Source organism: Chelonia mydas, chromosome 4, assembly GCF_015237465.2.
Source record: "Chelonia mydas isolate rCheMyd1 chromosome 4, rCheMyd1.pri.v2, whole genome shotgun sequence".
Lineage (NCBI taxonomy): Eukaryota > Metazoa > Chordata > Testudines > Cheloniidae > Chelonia > Chelonia mydas.
The window spans coordinates 114,673,521-114,697,800 of NC_057852.1; the positions used below are offsets into that span (position 1 = coordinate 114,673,521).

General features: G+C 45.9%; 1 protein-coding gene across 3 annotated transcripts in view; it reads left to right on the top strand.

Annotated features, from left to right (window-relative positions):
* The first annotated feature begins 3,558 nt into the window (after nt 1–3,558).
* The window catches only part of SLC2A9 (solute carrier family 2 member 9), a 168,978-nt gene continuing 148,256 nt past the window's right edge, over nt 3,559–24,280 (top strand). Inside the window, exons 1-2 of one of the 3 annotated variants that reach the window (XM_037898063.2) lie at nt 3,559–3,919; nt 15,873–15,971. In XM_037898063.2, the coding sequence (XP_037753991.1) occupies nt 3,869–3,919; nt 15,873–15,971 (150 nt within the window). In that variant the 5' untranslated portion in view covers nt 3,559–3,868. The remainder of the gene's footprint in view (nt 3,920–15,872; nt 15,972–24,280) is intronic. The other 2 variants (XM_043544649.1, XM_043544650.1) reach the window with 2 other exon arrangements.

Here is a 24,280-nt window from a genome sequence, read left to right on the forward strand (position 1 = left end):
CCTCTACCACCTGAGCTAAAAGCCAACTGATTCATAGCTAAGGCTGTAGAGCAGACTCATTTTATTTCTCTAAGTGGTTTCCGTGCCACTAGATGGGACAGAACACCACATCCAGAAGGTGTGTGGGTTACACAAGCCCTCCTATTCTTAAAGTAAAAGCGTTACAGAGAAAACTTACTAAAACAATCAGAATTCCTATACGCATGCTAAAGAGCTTACCACAGGTCAACCCCAACTGCAACCAAGGGCTCTAGATTTGTTTTAGTCCTTAAAACCCCACTGCTGGGTTTTCTCTGTGGTTAGAAGTTCATATCCATCTTAGATCCAGAACCAGAACCAAAGGGGGAACATCAGTTGTTTCTTTATACAGTTCAGGTCTTTGATTTTGACTTTCTGTAACAGGGAATCAGCGGACAATAACCCGCTCCTCAGAGTAGCTTCAAAAGTTTTTTTTTCCCCCCCATAACTGGAATGGAATAATTTTCATTAACCTCTACCTAGGGATTCCCCAGGAAATCCACTTAACACTTATTGTCCCCGAAGTCCATACTTGTCTGGCACACTTTCAATATAGGCTTTTTGAACTCCAGGGTCTTACAACTGATGTATCTCCCCGCCCCTGCCCAGAGAGGTAACATACAATCCTGGCTCATGATTATACATAAACTTATACAATAAGGCCTTTCAGGAACATTGCAGGAAATTTCCCTGTGTCTCTCACACATTCCAAAGTTGAGGAGTGTATGTCTGGCTGGGACAAGGGGATTGGCGCAGGAGGAAGCAGTGTTTAAATGAGAAATACATATAGGGTGCGTGGGTGTCAGATTGCACCAGCACTGCTGTTTTTGCAAGTAAGAATGTAAAACTTGTGAATAAAATGAACCAGAAAAGAATATCAGGGTATTTGCTTACTTCTTTCTATCCTAAAAAGGAATTCTCCTACTCCAAAGGCCAGATTCTCCACTGATTTGAATCTTGCATCATCGCTAGATTGCAAAGCAAATGTAATATGTTATAAATAATGACAACATTTACACTCAGGTATCAATGAGTACACAAGGTACGTCAATGGAAAAATCAAATCCCACGAGCCGCATCCTGGTTTCAGAACAATCCAGGAAACATCAAAAGTTTCCACATTATAGCTCCTTTCACATTCACAATACTTTGCCACAACAAGCTAGGCATTTTTGTTAGTTATGAAATGAGCGACTGCAGGTGCATAGTCTGTCAGAAGTGGAATGAGTACAGATTTATGGCACTATTAAATGCACGGTGGTCGGGAACCATTCCAAAACATACTTTTCATTATTGCCAAGGGAACATTATTGTTGACTTAGGTGACTTCCATAAAACTCTTCAAAATTCATAATCTACTGGTTTAGGGTGGACACATTAAAAAAGCAGTAGTTCTGACTTGAGTTTTTCCCTGCTCACATGTCTAACTACAATCCGTTATATAATACTAATGTAGGTGAGTCATGTCTGTTTGCCTGAAGGCTGGTGACAACATTTAATTGCAGCATAGTTAAGGTCTCAAAATTCTCGGTACAACTGAAGCTTGTTCCATGTCACTCTTTCTGTGACCTGCCAACTGGAAATGTAGTGCACTGGATGAAAGCCCGTAGGCCTTAGTTGGGCAGAACTCCCATTGCATTCTAACAGGCATCTTTCCCAAGTAAAAATGGTGTACGGACAGCAGGATTGCACCCATAGTGAATGTACTTCACACAATCTGGTGCACCACATCAATAGTATGAGATTATATAGTTTCAAAGCAGTTAATTGCTAGTTTAGATGGACTGGAGTGTTTGGATTTTAACTAAAGCACTTGTAAACTTCTAACAAAGCTGACTGTTCAACAATGGTTGTTTCTTCGTATGTGGATAGTCTTGTAATCTGCAAATCCCTGCTAGGGGGACATACTGACTTGATATTTAAGAATTAAAAAAGATGGACATGCAATTTCATGGCTAATTTGCATATACCACCATGTTTAAAATGACCACTGAGCCAAAGGTGCATGCAATCAATTGACAGGCACATGCAATCATGGTAGCTGTGCACCACAGAATGGCAGAAATGGAGGGCTCAAAAAGTCATTGAGTCCATCCCCCACCCATGTTGAGGCAGGATTAAGCGTACCTGGACCATTCCTGCCAGATGTTTGTCTAACCTTAAAAACGTTCAATGATAGTGATTCCTCAATCTCTCTAGGTAACCAATTCCAGTATTTAACTATTTTCATAGTTAGAAAGCTTTCCCCAGTATCTTGCTTACATCTGACTAAAGTTTAATAATTTTGTTGTATTATAAACCCAAATCCACTATGTTCCCATCTCAAAGTGTGATGCCAATAAAAAAACACAACAGCTAAAATATATCCTTAAAGGTCCACAGAGTAACTGCACCAAGTTTCTACTTTACAGAAGGAAAGACACTTACTGCTATATGGTGGTACAATATCACCCTACAAATCTGACCTCTGTAATTCCTCACTAAGACCTCTGACAATTACAGACCACCATGCAAGTATGAAACATCAGGGGTTATATGTCTCTTACAGGTGAAATTGCTTGTAATTACTGCAGTGACTCTGGGGACAACAGAAATGGAGCAACTGAGTAGGACAGAGTGTAGTCATATAATGCAGGTCACATAGAATCACAGGACTGGAAGGGCCCCCCAGAGGTCACCTAGTCCAGTCCCCTGCACTCAAGGCAGGACAGCTGATTACATGTTTTGGCATGGGATAACATTGTTCCTATTCTGTATGGATAACAAAGGACAACTGCAGGGACTGTCATTCTCACCCAGAACAACCTGTACAGAGTAGTGGGCTACAATAGATAAACACCGCTTCTGCGGCCCACCCCTCAGACTGTTCTATGCAGCGCAGAGCCAGGCAATGGCGAGAACGGAACCAGCTGGTTTCACTGAGGTATTGTATTTCCCCTTGACTGCACTGGCGCGGGGAGACACCGACGTGACCCCGACTCAAAGGCACCTTCACAGGGGAACGTCATCCGCAGGGGTCATCGGTCGTTGAAAAAAAATCACGCAGAAAGAGCGCGAGTCACGCCCCCAGGTGGCAGGTCCCCAACACCCGCTCCTGCGGCCGCGGCCCCGGCGCAGGGAAACCCGTGACACAACCCTGTCACCGCGGCGGGCCTCCACCGCCCACTTCGCAGGAACGCGGTGCTGCGGGAGCCCCGCAAACGCGCGCTGGGATTTCAACACGTGCAAGCGGCTGACAGCGCCTCGCACTGAACTCACCCCGGCCCCCGCAGGGGCCTCCTCCCCGCTGCCGGACTTTGCAGCGTGCTATCCCCGGGCTGCCCGGCCACCCCCCCCGCCCAAGGCGCCAGGCGCAGCTGCGGCCGCTCCCCGGGTTTCCTCTCCCCGCTGTCCTCCGGCAGCCACCCTCAAGATGTCTGCAGGGCTGCTCCGGCACGCCCGCTGCACGTGTGCAGGGAGTGGCTGGCTCGCCTCGCAGAGAGCAGGCCGGAGGCGGCGCCACGGGCCCAAACCTCTCCCGAAAGCGGCCAGTGTAACGCCCCCAGCACCAGCTGCGGAGAGGAAAACGTAAGCAGCGCCACGTGGCTGCTAACGGTAATTTCGGCCGGCTTTGAAAAATGAAACCAGAGCGAGTCCGGCTCGCCGCTGGGAGCTGTGTTTGCACGGTTACACAACGCGCTCCGTTTCCCAATGTGCGGCTCGGCGGAGCGACCCGGCGGAAAGCGCGCAGAGCTCGGCGCGCGGGCTGCCCCTTCCCCGCGGGCGCTTTGCCCACCGCGCGCAGGGCCCGGCCGCCTGCTGGCAGACAGCTGGGCTCCGGCGGCGCCCCAGGCCCCCACCTCACCCGGAAATGCCCAACTTGGTGCCCCTGCTACAAAGGACTAGCCGGAGAGGGAACAACGTAAGTAGCACCACGTGGCTGCTTAACGGTAATTCGTGCTGGGCTGGGAGCATGAAACGATCCAGCCTCATCCCGAGGAGCTGCGTTTGCATTTCCATTTTGTGGCTCAACTGAGTAATTTGGTGGAAAGACCAGACATGGCGTAGGATTTTCATGGACTTTATCCGCCAACACCGTGCAAATTGTACTATGACCAGCGGGCAACTGGAACAAAGTCTCTCTTGTGTATGAAAGACAAAAATAAAGGGGGAGGGACAAAAAGGGTTTTTTTTTTTTTTTTTTGGTTCCATCTTGGTGGAACAAGTGAGTAGGGATGCACAGTACCTGGCACAGGTAACTGGGAGAGTGGAGCAAAAAACCCACCTTCGTTCTTTCTCTTTTAGGAAAGTTGTGGTGCTGTTCTTTTAGTAGAGAGATGCTGTCTGATACACAGCTGTAAAACTATACAGCTAAAAATACTGCCATTATCAGCATAGAACGCAGAGGTACCTGGGGGAAGGGAGTGAACTGCTGTCACCATTACTGAAGATAAGGAGAATGACCTTTACAGGTACAAGACAAGGACTGCTACTTCAGCAACTTTGGAATAGGCTTCGAAGGGAGGTTGTGGAATCCTAAGGCAGGGCTACACTTGCAGATGTAGAGCGCGTTGAGTTAAATCAGCCTTCGCGGAGCGCAGTAGGGAGAGTGCTGCAAGCTGTCCACACTGACAGCTTGCAAGCACGCTGGCGTGGCCACATTAGTAGCTCTTGCAGCGGCCACAGAGAGCAGTGCATTGTGGTAGCTATCCCAGCATGTAAGTGGCAGCAACGTGCTTTTCAAATGGGGATGGGGTGGAGTGTGACAGGTCATTTGTTGTGTTTATGTGGGGGGAGAGAGAGTGGGTTTTTGGGGGGCTAAGAGCATGTCAGCTTGCTGTCTTGTAAGTTCAGACAGCAGCAGACCCCTCCTCCTCCCCCGCCTCTCTCTCTCGTGCACAGCATTCTACAGTAATGGTTGCTTTGTCGGAGTAACGGAGCAGATAAGCAGCCAGCTGTCAGAAACAGAGCTTTCAAAGGGCATATCCGCATTCCTACAGCGAGTTCAAAACAATGAGAAGAGTGGCCACTTGACTTAAGGGGATTATGGGATATTTCCGGAGGTTGATTAGAGGGCAGTAAATGGAATTCCTCGTTCACGCTGATGCCCGGGCGTTTCAGCTAATGCGCAGCAACCGTTAATCTTCTCGTCGAGGTGGAGTACCAGGAGCTTTCTAGCCATGGAGTCAGAGCGCTCAACATGCCTTGCCAGTGTGGACGGGTAGTGAGCTAGGGCTCCTGGGGCTGCTTTAATGCTCTCTAACTCGCAAGTGTAGACATGCCCCTAGTCGTTGGAGGTTTCTAAGAACAGGTTGGACAGTCACCTGTCAGGGATGGTCTGAGTCAGGGGTGGCCAGCCTGAGCCTGAGAAGGAGCCAGAATTTACTAATGTACATTGCCAAAGAGCCACAGTGATACGTCAGCAGCGCCCCCCCCCCCATCAGCTTCCCCCACCCTGCTCCCAGTGCCTCCCACCCACTGGCAGCCCCGCTGATCAGCACCTCCCCCTCCCTCCCCGCACCTCCTGATCAGCTGTTTCGTGGTGTGCAGGAGGCTGGGGGAGGGGGAAGGAGCGAGGGCACTGTAGGCTTAGGGGAGGGGGTGGAGTGGGGGCAGAGCCTGTGGCAGAGGCAGGGGTTGAGCAGTGAGCACCCCCCGGCACATTGGAAAGTTGGCACCTGTCGCTCCAGCCCCAGAGTCAGTGCCTATACAAGGAGCCACATATTGACTTTGGAAGAGCTGCATGTGGCTCCGGAGCTACAGGTTGGCCTCCCCTGGTCTAAGTGAACTATATCCTTTCTCAGCACAAGAGGCTGGACTAGATGACCTACCTTTTATTTCTTCCTAAGATCACTTGTCTCATCGACAAGCCTATCTGAGCAAGAAAAGGACCAGAAATGGGGGATTTGGACTTTCTTTCTGTCCCAGATTCCGAAAGAGCAAACTAAACTGAGGAGTCAAGATGTAAATATGCCAGCTTGTGCAAAGATATATGGGTCAAGATTTGAAAAAGTGACTTGATTTTTGGGTGTCTTGGCTTGAGTGTCCCATCTTGAGATACCTGGAAAGTTTTCAGAGAGTAGGTGCTCAGCACTTCCTTAAAATTGGGCCCCTTTCAGGTGTCTCAAAAATCCAGGAACCTATATTAGTCACTCTTGAAAATCTAGACAGTATCTCTTTAAGTCACCCAGGTACTGGTAAAATATTACATTTTACAGCTTGCTGTTTAACTGTAATCTTAGAAATGGACTGTAACTCTGTATAACTAAAAGTTTGAATTAGGCTTTAAACAACAGGGCTGCAAATGTTGCAACTCAAAATAAAAGACTGAATTTAAGAGTTGCACTCATTAGTGGATAAATCTTCTGTTAATTTCTGGACAAGAAAGACATGCTGTGAGGAAAAAAAAATGTTAAGATATGTAGGGGACAGTATGACTCGTAGGCCATGCTGTTGAGAGTTTTGGTGTTAATGGGGACATTTGGTTACCTGAATTTTGAGAGGCTCCCCCTGGATTGTTCAGAGATCTTTGTTCTGAACTCACTTTTAAAACGTCACCTAAGGGAGTGTCATCAGTGTGGTACAGGCACAACTGTGCCTTGAATGGTGACCTCTGACTGATACAAGGAAAATGATGGTGTAAAGCAAAGGAGTGTGTGAGGAGTGGTAGTTAATGTTATGCTGTTTACTTTCCCAGGGATCATCCAAGTGTGTTTGTAAGGAATAAGGGAAGGAACTTTTAAAGTGCTTAGGATCCCATCAGAATTAATATTTTTCTCAAAAGCATTTGTCTGATAAAGCTCTTACTTAATTCTGCTTTCTTCTGTGTCTTGCTCTCCTGAAATTTGAGTAAATCTGCAGTAGTGGGAGCGGAGAGGCAAGTCACAAACAAAAGTGAAGCATGCTGCTTTAAAACTCTGGAGCAAGCAATTTTGAGTGTTGGGGAACTTCCTGTAGTGGTTAGTATGCTTAGAAGAGAGGTTGCATGGCACACAAAGGGTATGTCTACACTATGAAATTAGGTTGAATTTATAGAAGTCGGTTTTTTAGAAATCATTTTTATATAGTGGATTGTGTGTGTCCCCACACAAAATGCTCTAAGTGCATTAACTTGGCGGAGTGCTTCCACAGTACCGAGGCTAGTGTCGACTTCCGGAGTGTTGAACTGTAGCTATCCCACAGTCTCTGCCACCCATTGGAATTCTGGGTTGAGATCCCAATGCCTGATGGGGCAAAAAACATTGTCGCGGGTGGTTCTGGGTACATGTCGTCAGGCCCCCCCCCCCCCCGCCCCCGTGAAAGCAACAGCAGACAATCATTTCGCGCCTTTTTTCCTGAGTTACCTGTGCAGATGCCATACCACGGCAAGCATGGAGCCCGCTCAGCTCACTGTCACCGTATCTCTCCTGGGTGCCTGCAGTAATGTGATACTGCATTGCTACACAGCAGCAACAACCCATTGCCTTGTGGCAGCAGATGGTGCAATAGGCCTGAAAACTATAGTCATCGTGTCTGAGGTGCTCCTGGCTGCCTCGGTAAGGTCGGTCAGGAGCGCCTGGGCAGACATGGGCGCAGGGACTAAATTAGGAGTGACTCGACCAGGTCATTCTCTTCAGTCCTGCAGGCAGTCCTATTGTACCATCTTATAGTGAGCAGGCAGGAGATGAGGATGGCTAGTAGTCCTATTGCACCATCTTCTGCCGGGCAGGCAGGAGATGAGGGTGGCTAGCAGTCCTACTGCACCGTCTGCTGCCAGCCAAAGATGTAAAAGATAGATGGAGTGGATCAAAACAAGAAATACACCAGATTTGTTTTTTATTCATTTGCTCCCCCCTCCCTCTGTGAAATCAACGGCCGACAATCGTTTTGGTGAGGTCTGTCAGGGGCATCTTGAAAACTTTAATGGAGATTTAGTCCTGCCTGAAATACCAGAGGGAGGGATAGTTGAGTGGGTTGAGCATTGGCCTGCTAAACCCAGGGTTTTGAGTTCAATCCTTGAGGGGGCTATTCTGTGTGACCGTTGTTTTTGTTTCTCCTTGATGTAAAGCCACCCCCTTTGTTGATTTTAATTCCCTGTAAGCCAACCCTGTAAGCCATGTCGCCCCCCCCTCTGTCAGAGCAATGGCAGACAATCGTTCCGCTCCTTTTTTCTGTGCAGACGCCATACCACGGCAAGCATGGAGCCTGCTCAGATCACTTTGGCAATTAGGAGCACATTAAACACCACACGCATTATCCAGCAGTATATGCAGCACCAGAACCTTTCAAAGTGAAACCGGGCAAGTAGGCGATGTCAGCGCGGTGACGAGAGTGGTGAGGACATGGACACAGACTTCTCTCAAAGCATGGGCCCTGGCAATGCAGGCATTATGGTGCTTATGGGGCAGGTTCATGCCGTGCAATGCTGATTCTGGGCCCGGGAAACAAGCACAGACTGGTGGGACCGCATAGTGTTGCAGGTCTGGGACGATTCCCAGTGGCTGCGAAACTTTTGCATGCGTAAGGGCACTTACATGGAACTTTGTGACTTGCTTTCCCCTGCCCTGAAGTGCATGAATACCAAGATGAGCGCAGCCCTCACAGGTGAGAAGCGAGTGGCAATAGCCCTGTGGAAGCTTGCAATGCCAGACAGCTACCGGTGAGTTGGGAATCAGTTTGGAGTGGGCAAATCTACTGTGGGGGCTGCTGTGATGCAAGTAGCCAACACTATTACTGAGCTGCTGATATCAAGGGTAGTGACCCTGGGAAATGTGCAGGTCATAGTGGATGGCTTTGCTGCAATGGGATTCCCTAACTGTGGTGAGGCCATAGACGGAACCCATTCCCTATCTTGACACCGGAGCACCAAGCTGGCGAGTAAGGGGGGAGACGTTTATGGTGAGGTGGGAAGTTGAGGCAAATTTCCTGGCCGCTGGTTACGCGCAGCCAGGCATCAGGGCGGTTAGAAGAGCACAGGAGGGTGCGGTGCGCATCAGAGAAGCTTTGAAAACCAGTTTCATGACTGGCAAAGCTACGGTATGAAAGTTCTGTTTGTTTCTCCTTGATGAACCCCCCCACCCCCGCCCCTTGGTTCACTCTCCTTCCCTGTAAGCCATCCACCCTCCCCTCATTCCTTCGATCACCGCTTGCAGAGGCAATAAATCATTGTTGCTTCACGTTTGTGCATTCTTTATTAATTCATCACACAAATAGGGGGATAACTGCCAAGGTAGCCCGGGAGGGGTGGTGGAGGAGAGAAGCACCGGGAGGGGTGGTGGGGGAGGGAAGGACAAGGCCACACAGCACTTTAAAACTTATTGAATGCCAGCCTTCTGTTGCTTGGGCAATCCTCTGGGGTGGAGTGGCTGGGTGGCCGGAGGTCCCCCCACCGTGTTCTTGGGCATCTGGGTGAGGAGGCTATGGAACTTGGGGAGGAGGGCGGTTGGTTACCACAGGGGCTGTAGCGGCGGTCTGTGCTCCAGCTGCCTTTCCTGCAGCTCAGCCATACGCTGGAGCATATTAGTTAGATTCTCCAGCAGCCTCAGCATTGAATCCTGCCTCCTCTCATCACGCTGCCGCCACCTTTCAGCTTCAGCCCTCTCTTCAGCCCGCCACCTCTCCTCCCGGTCATTTTGTGCTTTCCTGCACTCTGACATTGTCTGCCTCCACGCATTCGTATGTGTTCTGTCAGTGTGGGAGGACAGCATGAGCTCAGAGAACATTTCATTGCGAGTGTGTTTTTTTTCGCCTTCTAATCTTCTCTAGCCTCTGAGAAGGAGAAGATCCTGTGATCCTTGAAACACATGCAGCTGGTTGAGGAAAAAGAAGAGGGAGAGTGGTAGTTAAAAAGACACATTTTATGGAACAATGGGTACACTCTTTCATGATAAACCTTGCTGTTAACATTACATACATAGCACATGTGCTTTCATTCCAAGGTCGCGTTTTGCCTCCCCCCACCGCGTGGCTAGCCCCTCCCCCCTCCCCGTGGCTAACAGCGGGGAACGTTTCTGTTCAGCCACAGGCAAACAGCCCAGCAGGAACGGGCACCTCTGAATGTCCCCTTAAGAAATGCACCCTATTTCAACCAGGTGACCATGAATGATATCACTCTCTTGAGGATAACACAGAGAGATAAAGAACGGATGTTGTTTGAATGCCAGCAAACATACACTGCAATGCTTCGTTCTGCAGTGATTCCCGAGTACGTGCTAGTGGCCTGGTGTCGTAAAGTGCCCTACCATGGTGGACGGAATAAGGCTGCCCTCCCCAGAAACCTTTTGCAAAGGCTTTGGGAGTACATCCAGGAGAGCCGTGAATGCCAGGGCAAATTAAATCATTAAACATGTTTGCTTTTAAACCATATATACTGTTTTAAAAGGTACACTCACCAGAGGTCCCTTCTCCACCTGGCAGGTCCGGAAGGCAGCCTTGGGTGGGTTCGGGGGGTACTGGCTCCAGGTCCAGGGTGAGAAACAGTTCCTGGCTGTTGGGAAAACCGGTTTTCCCGCTTGCTTGCTGTGAGCTATCTACAACCTCATCATCATAATCTTCCTCATCTCCAAAACCTGCTTCCATGTTGCCTCCATCTCCACTGAAGGAGTCAAACAACACGGTTGGGGTAGTGGTGGCTGAACCCCCTAAAATGGCATGCAGCTCATCATAGGAGCAGTATGTTTTGGGCTCTGACCCGGAGCGGCTGTTTGCCTCTCTGGTTTTCTGGTAGGCTTGCCTCAGCGCCTTAAGTTTCACGCGGCACTGCTTCGGGTCCCTGTTATGTCCTCTGTCCTTCATGCCCTGGGAGATTTTGACAAATGTTTTGGCATTTTGAAAACTCGAACGAAGTTCTGATAGCACAGATTCCTCTCTCCATACAGTGATCAGATCCCGTACCTCCCGTTCGGTCCATGCTGGAGCTCTTTTGCGATTCTGTGACTCTATCATGGTCACCGCTGCTGATGAGCTCTTCATGGCCACCTCTGCTGATGAGTTCTGCACTCATCTGCAGCTTGCCACGCTGGCCAAACAGGAAATTGAAATTCAAAAGTTCGCGGGCCTTTTTCTGTCTACCTGGCCAGTGCATCTGAGTTGAGAGCGCTGTCCAGAGCGGTCACAATGGAGCACTCTGGGATAGCTCCTGGAGGCCAATACCGTCTAATTGCGTCCACAGTACCCCAAATTCGACCCGGCAAGGCCGATTTCAGCGCTAATCCCCTTGTCAGGGGTGGAGTAAGGAAATCTATTCAACCTCAACTCCTAGTGTAGACCAGGGCAAAGTGACATATAAACCCCGTGCAGGAGTGACCATTACCATTATAAAAGGATGAGGTAGAGGGCTATTCCTAATTGGCAGCATTTCTTAGACTTGTTATCAAGGTTCCTTCCCCACTCTGAACTCTAGGGTACAGATGTGGGGACCTGCATGAAAGACCCCCTAAGCTTATTCGTACCAGCTTAGGTTAAAAACTTCCTCAAGGTACAAACTTTGCCTTGTCCTTGAACCCTATGCTGCCACCACCAAGCATGTTAAACAAAGAACAGGGAAAGAGACCACTTGGAGACGTCTTCCCCCAAAATATCCCCCCAAGCCCTACACCCCCTTTCCTGGGGAAGGCTTGAAAAAAATCCTCACCAGTTTGTACAGGTGAACACAGACCCAAACCCTTGGATCTTAAGAACAATGAAAAAACAATCAGGTTCTTAAAAGAAGAATTTTAATTAAAGAAAAAGTAAACGAATCACCTCTGTAAAATCAGGATGGTAAATACCTTACAGGGTAATCAGATTAAAAACATAGAGAATCCCTCTAGGCAAAACCTTAACTTACAAAAAGACACAAAAACAGGAATATACATTCCATTCAGCACAACTTATTTTTCCAGCCATTAAACAAAAGAAATCTAACACATTTCTAGCTAGATTACTTACTAACTTTTTACAGGAGTTCTGAGCTGCATTCCTGATTTGTTCCAGGCAAAAGCATCACACAGACAGACAGACCCTTTGTTCCCCCCACTCCAGCTTTGAAAGTATCTTGTCTCCTCATTGGTCATTTTGGTCGGGTGCCAGCAAGGTTATCTTAGCTTCTTAACCCTTTACAGGGTGAAAGGGTTTTGCCTCTGGCCAGGAGGGATTTTATAGCACTGTGGACAGAAAGGTGGTTACCCTTCCCTTTATATTTATGACACTTGTACTCTGGGTCTTCTTTAACCCAGTAGGCATATGTATCTAGTCTCTTGCTGCAAACCTCATTCATTCACTGAGTTTTGGAATGCCTAGAGTGCCTGTCCGTGACCATGGTTTGGGAATGCCCAGCTGGATCTGTTCGTTTAAGTGCTTCTTTGCTATTTACCTTCTAGCCTGCCTTTAACTCAATATTTGAAGCAATTCTAGTGGTGCAATAACACTGGTATGAAGGGTGGCAAGTATCAAGTACTCGGACGCTTCTATTGATGGGTGTAAAGAGCTTGCATTTCTAAAATTGCCCCTTCTAATCAAAACTGAATGACACATTTTTGTTTCGTTGTTTCCTTCTGGAAAATTGACTGATCGTAACAAACCATCTTGTAGTAAGCGGTAAAAGCAATGGAATACATTTCCCACCCACGACTTCCTGCACATAATTTTCACTGCCTTGAATGGGAGAAGAATGGTTAACAAGCTGTGTAACTCTCTGAAATTTACCATAGTGCACAGAAGAAGTTATAAACTCCAGGCCCTCCAACATAGCATGTTTGTGAGCTCTCCCTGACTTCAAATACAGGAGGTGACTGACCTCAGCAGACATTGTCCCCTCGTGGTGCAGCCTTTGCCCCGACACATTAATCTCCCACAGTTTATTATGGTCAGGCATGGTTTACTAACAATGCAAAGGGAAAGGATGCTTAAGAGCCCCTCTGTCAACTTCAGTAGACAACGGACACTGTATGCTGATCCACTAACCAGTTGCAGCAATGATTCCCAGGATGAGGCAGCTTTAAAGTCCCTAATTATCCCCCGGAAATGCTCTGGAGCCAGTAGATTATTTCTAAAGTGGCTCCATTTTAAAAGGCCCATCCATTTCTGAGAGGAATAGAGACTATGATGATTGTCCTTAGGAACTTTTTTACCCTGTATCTGTATTCCAGATGCAGACTCATCTGTTTAAGCCCAGTCTGATTTATTTCCGAAATCCCATTTTCAAAAGGATTTAAGCATTTAGAAGACTAAAACCTTTGACTTTCAATTACTGTAACCACTTCGGACAAATTTATGGGATATCTGCATGCCACAAATTCAAGGGCCAATAAAGATGAGCTGTCATCTAGGATCAGCATCCCAAAGTGACTTTTCCAGCGGGCCAGGAATTTCCATGAGCAATTCTGTAGAGCTTTGATTCACAGGAGGTACAGGTCGCTTCTCTGACTGTGCTCTGGTACCCATGCTGAGCACACCTTCCATTCTAGTCAGCTTTGACACAGAGAACAAAGTGGATAATGTTGGGGAAATAGGAGGAACATTTAAATCCCAAACCTATCACTGTCCATAAAAGGGACAGCTTCTACAGGCATAATCAGAAACTGAGAGAAACCGACATTTTTGTGGTGTTGATCTTGACTTGTGATTATGAGAATAGTGAAAGATGAATGCCCTTGATACAAAATATTCACTGGGATGCAAGACTGTTAAGTCTGGCAAAAACTCCAGCTGCAGAATGATCTTACCTTCTGTGCAGGTGTTGAGGTGGCAAATATGAAACGGCAAACTGCCAACACAGGTGGTGAATGCAAAGACAAACTTAAAGGAGAGGCACCAGTTGGCAATTACTGGCAGCGACACGGTAGGAAAAAAACCTGTCCAGCTAACAGCAACTGTTTGTAGCAAATAACTATGAGAAAATTTGTCTCAGATCTTCAAAATCCAGTGGGTACTAAAAATTATGGAGCCCTAGCGGAAGGTTTCCTGTTCCTGGGCTGTCTGAAAGTAACTGCTGGGCTGATCTTGGATACGATACAAATATGACCTATAATGAAAACCCTATCTGAATTGCAGGATGATCTTCAAATAATTGTAGTGAATTGCGGAAAAGTATTAATGGATCTTTATTAATAGCAGTAATTTGGAAAAGTCACAGTAGACCTATTTGTTTAAGAAAAATTTGCTAGGATGATATAAACACTCAACTATTATGTTATGCCTGCGAACTTTTTGATAACCAGACAATTTGATGCAACTATAGGGCCGTACCCAGGGAGGGGTGAGTGGGGTAGTTGCCCAGGGCGGAAAACCGGGGTGGGGGGGGGGTGAAATGACAAAAAACCTGGTAGGGGGTATAGTATTGCTACCCTTGCTTCTGTGCTGCTGCAGACGTCTGCACTGCCTTCAGGGCTGAGAGGCCAGAGAGCGGCAATCGCTGGCTGGGCGCCCTGCTCTGAAGGCAGCACCACTGCCAACAGCAGCACAGAAGTAAGGGTGGTGATACCATGCCTGCTGCAGGACTCTACCCCCCCCCCCCCCATCGTTTCCCACCCCCCCATCATTTCTCCATCCCATTTCCCCCTTTCCTCACTGGTTTTGCGCCCTGGGTGGCTCCCCTGCTCACCCCACCCTGGTTGTGGCCTGCACAAAACTCTCCGAGATCATTTCATGTACTAATGGGGGAAAAAAGTGTGTGTTGCAAACCTCAAAATGTATGCACAATTGTGGACTGTGCAAAGTAAGCTAATTTAAAACAAAATGGCTGTTGAAGCCTTATATTGCAGAATCCACAATATTGTGAATGAAATAGGAACTTACCTATAATCTAGAACTGGGGTAGGCTAACTTTTTGGCCCGAGGGCCACATCTGGGTATGGAAATTGTATGGTGGGGTATGGAAATTGTATGGCGGGCCATGAATGCTCACAGAATTGGGGATTGGGGTGTGGGCTCTGGCTGGGGGTTCAGGCTCTGGGGTAGGGCCACAAATGAGGAGCTCAGGGTGTGGGAGGGGGCTCCGGGCTGTGGCAGGGGTTGTGGTGTGGGGGTGATGGCTCTGGGGTGGGACTGGGGATGAAGGGTTAGGGGGTGCAGGAGGGTACTCCAGGCTTGGACCAAGGGGTTCAGATGGCCAGAGGGGGATCAGGGCTGGGGCAGGAGATTGGGGAGCAGGAAGGGGTCCAGGGTGCAGGCTCTGGGTGGCACTTACCTCAAGCAGCTCCCAGAAGCAGCGGCGTGTTCCCCTTCTGGCTCCTATGTGGAGGCACGGCCAGGCGGCTCTGCTCGCTGCCCTGTCTGCAGGCACTGCCCCTGAAGCTCCCATTGGCCGTGGTTCCCGGCCAGTGGGAGATGCGGGGGCAGAGTGCGGAACCCCCTGGCGGCCCCTACATGTAGAACCTGGAGGGTCATGCTGCTGCTTCCAGGAGCCACGCGGAGTGGGGCAAGCTCTGGACGCCATTCCCTGGTGGGAACTCGAGGGTCGGATTAAAATGTCTGGAGGGCCAGATGCGGCCCGCAGGCCATAGTTTGCCCACCCCTGCACTAGGCCATACTTCTTCTGTGCTCAAGAATAAAACTCTCTTCTGTACCTGCATTAGGTTCTGTAGCCAATCTGTATTTCTGCAATCAGCACCCAAGGGGATTGAGGTTTCTGTTGAATGCAGCTTTTAATTTTTTACATCTTCTATAGTAAAATAACAGGTGCAGTAAAAATGTGCACATTGCAAGACTTTTGCATTAATCTGATTTTAAAATATATGTACAAGTGTGACAACTTCATATCAACATTCATTTCAGTTGAATTACAAGAGAGAATATGTTTCCAAGCTGTTAACCTTTGTCTTGAGGATGTACTTGATCGTCTGCAAGACACTGTTATTAATAATTATAGCTGTATCTTAAAAAGTAAACTGATGATTCCTAAATTATTTTCTTTTCAGGACTGGTCTGGCAGGCTTATTATTGCCTCTTTAGCTGGAGCTTTTGGGTCTTCATTTCTTTATGGTTACAATCTCTCCGTAGTGAATGCACCGACAATGGTAAGTGACTGAAAGCTTTTAAAATCTAATTCCAGTAGAGGGTGATGTTGTCCAAAAATTACACAAACTATTTGAAATACTTGTTTGTAAGACTTTTTGTATAGTGGGAGAGAAAAGAGATATAATAACTTATGAAATACTTTTGTTCCCTATAACTAGATTTTTGTAATCTTTTGTTTGTTTCTTTCTCCCATGAAGTCACAGTGTAGTTCTAATGTTTGTCATGAAAACTAAGTGTTCCTTTTGAAATGAGTAATTTCATTTCATATGAGTTTGTTCTGTGTGGTAAAATAATTCCAGTAGCAGACTTTTAAATACTAAGTATATACAGCTATTGACTATATACCAACTTTTGATCACATTGTTCTGTTTTTAAGAATTGTAGAGCATTCTGTTCTCACAGTTGGATAATAGAGTTTGCTCTTGCTCTTCCTTCTACTGGGGCCATTCTATTGCATTTCATACCGGTACCTTGTTTATGGTCCATGTAGTGAAACTGCTATGTTGGCCATTTATCAACTATGATTGCAAGTTCTGCTGATGGAATATATTAAATGAATGGAATATTATGAAATGATCTATAGTATATTTTTGGAATTTTATTCTGATTATTATTACAAATTAAAGTTTAAATGCTTTGTTCAAAGTACACTTATCATTAATTGGTCTGTGCTCTTATTTTTTTTTTTCTATCACAAAATAAGAATAAGGGAATAGTCAATGAAATTGAAAGTGAAAAAATTTAAAGACCTTTTGTATAATTTATAATTAACCAGTGGAATTCATTGCCGGAAGAGATTGTTGACACCAGTGGTTCCTGGTTTTACTGAAATTAATGGCAGTTTTTCCACTTAATTCAGTGGGGCTTGGTTTTTACCCCAAGAGCTTATTCAGATTCAGCAGATATGATATTTATATGAATAATGAGAATGTTCTCTGTTACTGAATAGGGTAATAAACTTAAAGAATATAAATCCTCATGCTTCACAGCACAAGCAAATCATTAATCCATAAGGTTAGGAAGAAACTTGGACTGTGGGAAAGTTTTTTCCATAAGTTTCTAGGAACTTTCTCTGAAGCAGCAAGTACAGGCCCCTGTCAGAAAGAGGACTAGATAGATTGTGTCTGATTAGTTATGAGCTACATGTTTGATCCATTATGGCATTTCCTGTGTATCACTCACTTCAGCTTGTGATCTTGGTAGATCTCATAAAATGAACAACTTCAGGAAAGTTCAGTACATAGACAGGTTTCAGAATAGCAGCCGTGTTAGTCACATGCATACAAAGATTCAAAGTCCATCAGGTTCCTAGCAGTACTAGTGAATTTGCTGGCTTGAACACATCCACAGTTTGGAAGGGTCATTCAGTCTTTTGTTTAGAGCTTCATTTGTAGAAAGGTTAGTCTAGAGGTTAGAAGCAGGAATAAAGACGCAATGGAGAAGATGCAGCTTCCTCTTATAGTCTTTTATGAGGCAGCTTGATTTCCTTTGTTTCAAACACAAGTTGCCCAGCACATGGCCTGGAAGCCTTAGACCATTCTGTCCATAGGCATGCCCCTGCATGCCTTGCTGAGTCATAGGGTGTATCCCTTGCCTTCTGAATGGATCAATTGTATAGCTCATGTCACGGTAGGCAGTGCTAATGCCAATCTATCTGGGGGGTGTCACTCAAATGCACAGTACATATAGACACACCATACATATAACTTACAATACAAAGATGATACAAACACATAAACGAGATTATTATACCAGGCAAATTATAACATTTTTGCAGATACCTTAGGCGGCATATCTGGCATAACTCATTGCAATTTTACAACATTGGTATTCATAATATCCTAAAGTGCCCCCTCAAATTCCATATAGCATCACAGGTAGAGTCAAGACTTTGCTCATGCCCTGCCCCTATTGTTCACTTTTTGCCTGTATGCATGGAAAGGGGACTAGCAGCCATGCAGAAACTGGTCTCCACCCTGCCCAAGGGAAGTAGATATCTTCAGCCCCAATATTCTCCTGCATGGATGTGTAGCATGGGTCATGATTCTCTGTGAGCAGGCCCTTTGGAATCAGAACTGGTTGCAAATTTTCCAATGAAAACAGAATCTTACACTGGAGCTTCCAGGGTCTCCAGGACAGCCTTACTATGCAGATTACCCTGGGTTGGAGATAACAAGGCTTCCAGATCTCTGAGCCAGCTGATTCCCTGTCTAGCGGCCACTGGGGTCTGGAGAGCATAATTAGTTTAGAAAACACCATGGGTGGGATTCACAAAAGTACTTAGGGAGGCATCTAAGTCCCTTTGGTTCCATTGTGATCCACAAAACTCCCACTGAACTGTGTAGGTGTCTAAACTCACTTGGCGCTTAATTTTCTTTTTCTGGTTAAAAGTTCCCCCAGCATTTACGTTACTGCCTCTAGGCATGCACACTGCTGCCTTCCTCTAGGCGTCTGGATGCCTATTTCCTGCCTAAGGCCCAGAGCGATTCACAAACTATGTGCAGGGCCCAGTATGGTAGTTGTCCTCTTAGCACACCTACCGGATTGGGTCCCATTCAAAATCCAGCCATAGGAGGTGATGTCCTCCTTATAACCTTTAGCCCAGTGAAGATACGGGAGCCCTAGATTGAATTCCCCCATCCCTAGTAGAGGGGAAGACAATTTGAATAGGGGTCTCCCACACCTCTTGAGAGTGTTCTAACCACTGGGTTATGGGATATGCAGTTGTGCAGCTCCTTCAGTCTCTCCTGTTGAAGCTGTTCCACTGTGGATAAATACTTAAAGAGCTGTTGGACCAGAGAGCATGAGAGAATCGGAATGACTGTAGCCCAGTGGTTAGGGAACCCACCTGTGAGTCAGGAGACTCAGGATCCACTCCCCTGCTCCAATCACTCTTTCATTAGTTATCTACAGTGTAACAGCTTCAGTAGAAGAGATTGAGGGAGAATATTCCATAGTTTAGGGGTTAACGCACTCTCTGAAGGGTGGAAGGCTCCTATTCAAAATCTTTCTCCCCCTTTGTCAGAGATGGGGGAATTGAACCCTGGTCTCTCACATCCCAGGTGATTGCTCTAACCACAGGGCTAAAAGTCATAAGTTAGGCACCAGCACCACCTCCAGCTCCTTTGTGTGGAGTGAGGCAGGCGCTCAACTCATTCCAGCAAGAAACTCCTTAGAGGCCTAAGCTACCTGACTCCAGGTATCGGGTACCCATTTGTGGATCTCCAGCAGAACTGGATGGCCTCCCTGCAACCTGGACTTCAGTGCCCATCTCTGAGAGAGGGATGGGGCTTAGCATACACCTCTGACATTGGCATCTCCTATTAGCTAGCTTAGGCATCTCCCAGCCACCTAGCATGCTGGCTTCTGTGCTTGTGTTTTAAGATTCCTGTCTCTCTTCATTCATTACACAGGGAACGTAGGTGCATAACTTGGCTTTGTGGATCATAGTGTTCCTGGATTTTGTAGGCATCTTAAAAGTTAGGTGCTGTGACACTCGGCATTGCAACGCCTGCGGCCCTTCATGGGTCACACCCCATGCGTCCGTGTTTCCAAAATGAAAAATGTTCTGAATATCCAGTTTCTGAGTTTCAGCCAGCTCTAACTGGGACTCCCTGTGGGGTAAGGTGCTACTAAGGGTGAGTAGAGGGCCCTGAATGAATTAGATGTTAATAATTAGCACCTTTTATAGCGCTGTATATCTTACAAGTGCTGTACATACACTTGGCAAGCTAACAAATTGAGGTCCTGAGTCAGTAAACTTGGGTGAGCGACTGAACTGTTTTGATTGTTTGCAGCTTGACTCTCTATACTGCTGAGCCCCAGCTGTGATGTGCGGAGCACCCTCAGCTCCTGTTCATTTCAATGCAAGTCTCACTGATGTCCAGCATCTCGCAAGAGGTGCCCAGCACTGCACAAGATCAGGCCCCTCATTCAGATAAAACTGAAGAAAGGAGGTACTATAAAGGGAGGTAGCAGGTAATAAAAACCTGGACAATATAGCTGTTGATAAAAAGTGGATACTTAGGAAATTGGATCTATACAAATCATAAGTCTTCTCATAACAGAAGAACTAGGAGTCACCAAATGATATTAATAGGCAGCAAGTTTAAAACAAACAAAAGGATTTTTTTTTTCACACAATGCACAGTCAACCTGTGGAACCCCTTGCCAGAGGATGTTGTGAAGGCCAAGGCTATAACAGGGTTAAAAAAAGAACTAGGTAAGTTTATGGAGGATAGGTCCATCAATGGCTATTAGCCAGGATGGACAGGAATCGTGTCCCTAGCCTCTGTTTGACAGAAGCTGGGAATGGGCGACAGGGGATGGATCACTTGGTGATCACCTGTTCTGTTCATTCCCTTTGGGGCACCTGGCATTGGCCGCTGTCGGAAGACAAGATACTGAGCTAGATGGTCTGTTCCCCCCCTGCCTCCCCCCACCCCCCCGCCAGTATGGTCGTTCTTGTGGAACCATATGTCGGAAGTGAATCCAAAGCTTATTCAAAACAACTCGCTATCAGGTCTTCCCAGGACAGCCTTCAAGGAGAATATACAAATACAATTTTATATCAGTGTTCAGGGATGTACTGTCTCCTCAAACAGGAGGAACCCCTCTCCACCAGGGCCTGACTGCAAGTCTTAACTCATGCTAACAAGCAGCAATGGAAGTAATCCCACTGGAAATGCATCAGCTTGCTTCCACCTTGCTGCAAGGGGGAAATAAAATGCACTCCTCCTTTTGCTGGTGCAGCTTCCTTCCTCCACCATGCTAACTCAGCTGTATTGGCTGGTGCACTGAAACTGGGGATCAGCCCATTCCCCACCCTTGCCCACTCACCTTCATAGGAGAGCAGTAGCAGCCTAACAACAGCTGTTCTTTGTCCTGCACAAGGTATGTGGGTAGTCCACACAGGAGAATAAGGGGTCTCCTTGGACCCTCTTAGTCCCTTGCACGCATGCACAGCCCTATATGTGGCTGTAACAGAACTCTCTCCAAAAACAATTGGGAAAGTTTGAGATGAACAGTTTGGCTGGGTGTAAATCAAAGACCCATGTTCTTCTGGACTTTTCATTCAGTGCACAGATTGTGCTTTTGGGTGAGGTCTCTGGGACACCAATATAGCAGTGCACTTTGACCTCAGTCGTGGAAGTGAAAAATCTCTGCCCTTTATTACTACACATTGTTTGTTTTCTTCCTGCAATAAACCAGATTTGATAGTATCATCGGTTTCAGAGTAGCAGCTGTGTTAGTCTGTATCATCTTATACCATGAAAGTTAGAACTGCTGTACATGTAGTTCAAGATGATAACTTGGAATATCTACTCTGGCATCCATCACTGTAAGATCTGGAAGGCTGTAAAATTAAGAGCTAGATCATTTACCTTCTGTATGAGAGAACTCTCCTCCCTTCTGTTTGTAGCCTATTGTTTTATTTAAAGTTAAAGTTATTTAGTAATGCTATATTACAGGGAGTCCTTGGACTTATGTCGGATGCCACTTACGATGCTTTTCAATTGACTGCCCATTTCGCCCCTACAATACTTGTTTCACCCTTATGGTGCTCAATTTTCATAAAGTTCACTTGAAATCGCTTCCTGGTTGCATTCTACTAGTATGGAGCTGGAAGGGGTCGCTTCTGATTGGCTTGTGGTATAGAGTCATTCACTGGTCACTTACTTATGTCAAGCATTTCTAAAGCATATAGCCTAGTATGGCTAAGTTAAAATCATACCTTGCATTTCAGCCCTACTTAGATACCTAATATAGAACTGTCCCCTCTAACTACTGTTAAATCTTATATGTCTATAATCCTACAATTTAATTCTGTTTAGCATACAATGATTATATATTACATAACAAGTTAGTTAATCATAACATCACATAATAAATTAAAATCAGTGGTTACACGTTGGTTTATGCCATTTGCTTATGGTCCTGGAGGCAGGGAAAAGTTCCTCATAAAGGCTTCCCCCAGCACAGGAAGATGGCAGCCGTTCTCTGGGAGGGTGCCTCAGTGAAGTGCCGCAGGATACAAGTGGTGGTGTTAACAGCACACAAGCTAAAGATTTCTTGTAACCTTTTATTTTTGGGAGTCAGGGGTGAGCATGGGCATGTTCTCTAAAATTTATTCATGCTGTTTGTCATTCTTTAAGGGGCCTGATCCAAAGCCCATTGAAGTCAATGGGAGTCTTTCCACTGACCTCAATAGACTTTAGATCAGGCTCTCATTAGAATAGATAGTTGATGTACAGCTCTTTAAAACAAGGTTGTTCTTTGGTTTTGTTTTTTTATGCAAAATTATCCTAACAGTTTTCCATTATCTGGAGGGTTTCCATTTATAGTAAGATGTGATGTGCAAATACCCATCGACCTGTTCAATTTTCTTTTCTTTTCTTATTTCAATTAGGACTTTTTTCAGATACTTTGCGTATATCTTTGTAAACAACAAAGCATACTGAGAACTAGTTTACATGAAAATTAGCTATAATATTATAAATGGAATTTACATATTTTAGTAATCAACATTAACAAAAAATGCTAATATAAAGCCTTACCAAAATGAATCTTGAAGATCATTTTATATGAGAGAGAATCTTCAGAGAAAGAGAATGATTGAATGATTGTGTTCCAGTTTCTCACTTGTCTGTGTGCTGCTGTATAAGAAACAAATGACAAGGGACCTTGTCTAATCTCAGATCCATTTTGGGATTTGGTTTACAAGAACATGAACAGGTATCATTTTGGGGCATTCTCTGAGAATGGACCAAGTTCTTAACAAGCTCTAGTAATTTTCCCATTACATTTATAAATATGTTTAACAGCAGCTTCTAAGTGCACGATGTAGTTTAAAAAGCAGTCATTTTATAAAAAAGTTAACGGTCAAGCAAACTGATTCACTGTCAGTTTAAGGATGCAAATCCCCTACCTATTTAAAAAAAAAAAAAAAAAAGTTGGACACTTCCCAAATAACCCCTCCTGCAAAAATGGATTCCAGCAATAGACTCCTGGCTTTGCACAGTATATACAGTTGACAATATCTTGTCTAAATAGTTGGGTGTAAAGGATTATTTCACCCTCTTTCCTGTCTCCTACATCTTCATTATCCTGATTCAGTCCTCTCTACTGCTGGGTTTCCCTGTTCCTTTCTAATGCGTCCCTCTTGCTTTCTATCTTTGTCTAGTACATTTTTCTTCCCTTTCCCCTCCTCTTTTTGTTATGCTAGTCACCAAAAGGTAAAGTTCTCTGCTGTGATGCAGTTGCTGTCAGGCACAGAGACTGTTGCTTTGATAGTTATCTTTGCTCTGGGTCCAAGTCCTGAATAGGAGGAATTTCAGGAGAGTAGTGTTATCACTTTCTTTCATTAATACAAATAAATAATAGAACACATGCTAGCAGTCAGTGGGTCCTGCCACAGGTTTTTTTCTGCTCTACGTGTTTGGAGTAATAAACCCTGTTTTCAAAAGGAAACTTTTTTGTTAGACAAAATGATTGGAATGTTTAAGCTGAGAAAGGCTGTGCCATTTGATTACCTAACCTGCCATATGAATCATCACTCTGAACATTCCTTACAGTTGGCTGCTCCCACCCACTTTATCATAACATTATTTAAATCATGATGGGCTTTTACTCATGTGTATTTTACTTCTCTCTAAGGTGGTGGAAAATCCTTTGAGATGTGGCAAACTTAAAACTAGATCATAGGTTTAATTGGTTTTAGTGGAGAACTCTGAGACTGAACTAACTTTGGTTTTACTAAGGGTACATCTATAGTACGAAATTATTCTATTCGAATTTTCGGAAGCTATTTTATACATTCGGTCTTCTGTGTCCCCAGTAAAACGCGTGAATTCAGCAGATTGTGTCCATGGTACCAAGGCTAGCATCGAATGTCGGAGCGGTGCACTGTGGGTAGCTATCCCACGGTTCTCGCAGTCCCTGCCGCCCATTGGAATTCTGGGTTAAGCTCCCAGTGCATGATGGGGCAAAAACATTCTCACGGGTGTTTCTGGGTGTGTGTAGTCAGAAAGCTGCGGCAGACAATCGTTTCGTGCCTTTTTGGCATGCAGACGCCATACTGCTTTCAGCAGACGGTGCACCGCTGCTCTCCATGAATCCACCTCTCCAACTCAACTGTACTCGGCCATTGTGAACTGAGCAGCACAGCTTCCGCCACCAACTCTGCTCTCCCGCTATTGCCACACTTCCAAGCTTCTCCATGGTGTCTGTCCTGGGCTCCCACCTCCATGAAAGCCACAGAAGACAACCATTTTCAGCCGTTGTTCGGCTACCATGAACCGAACAGCAT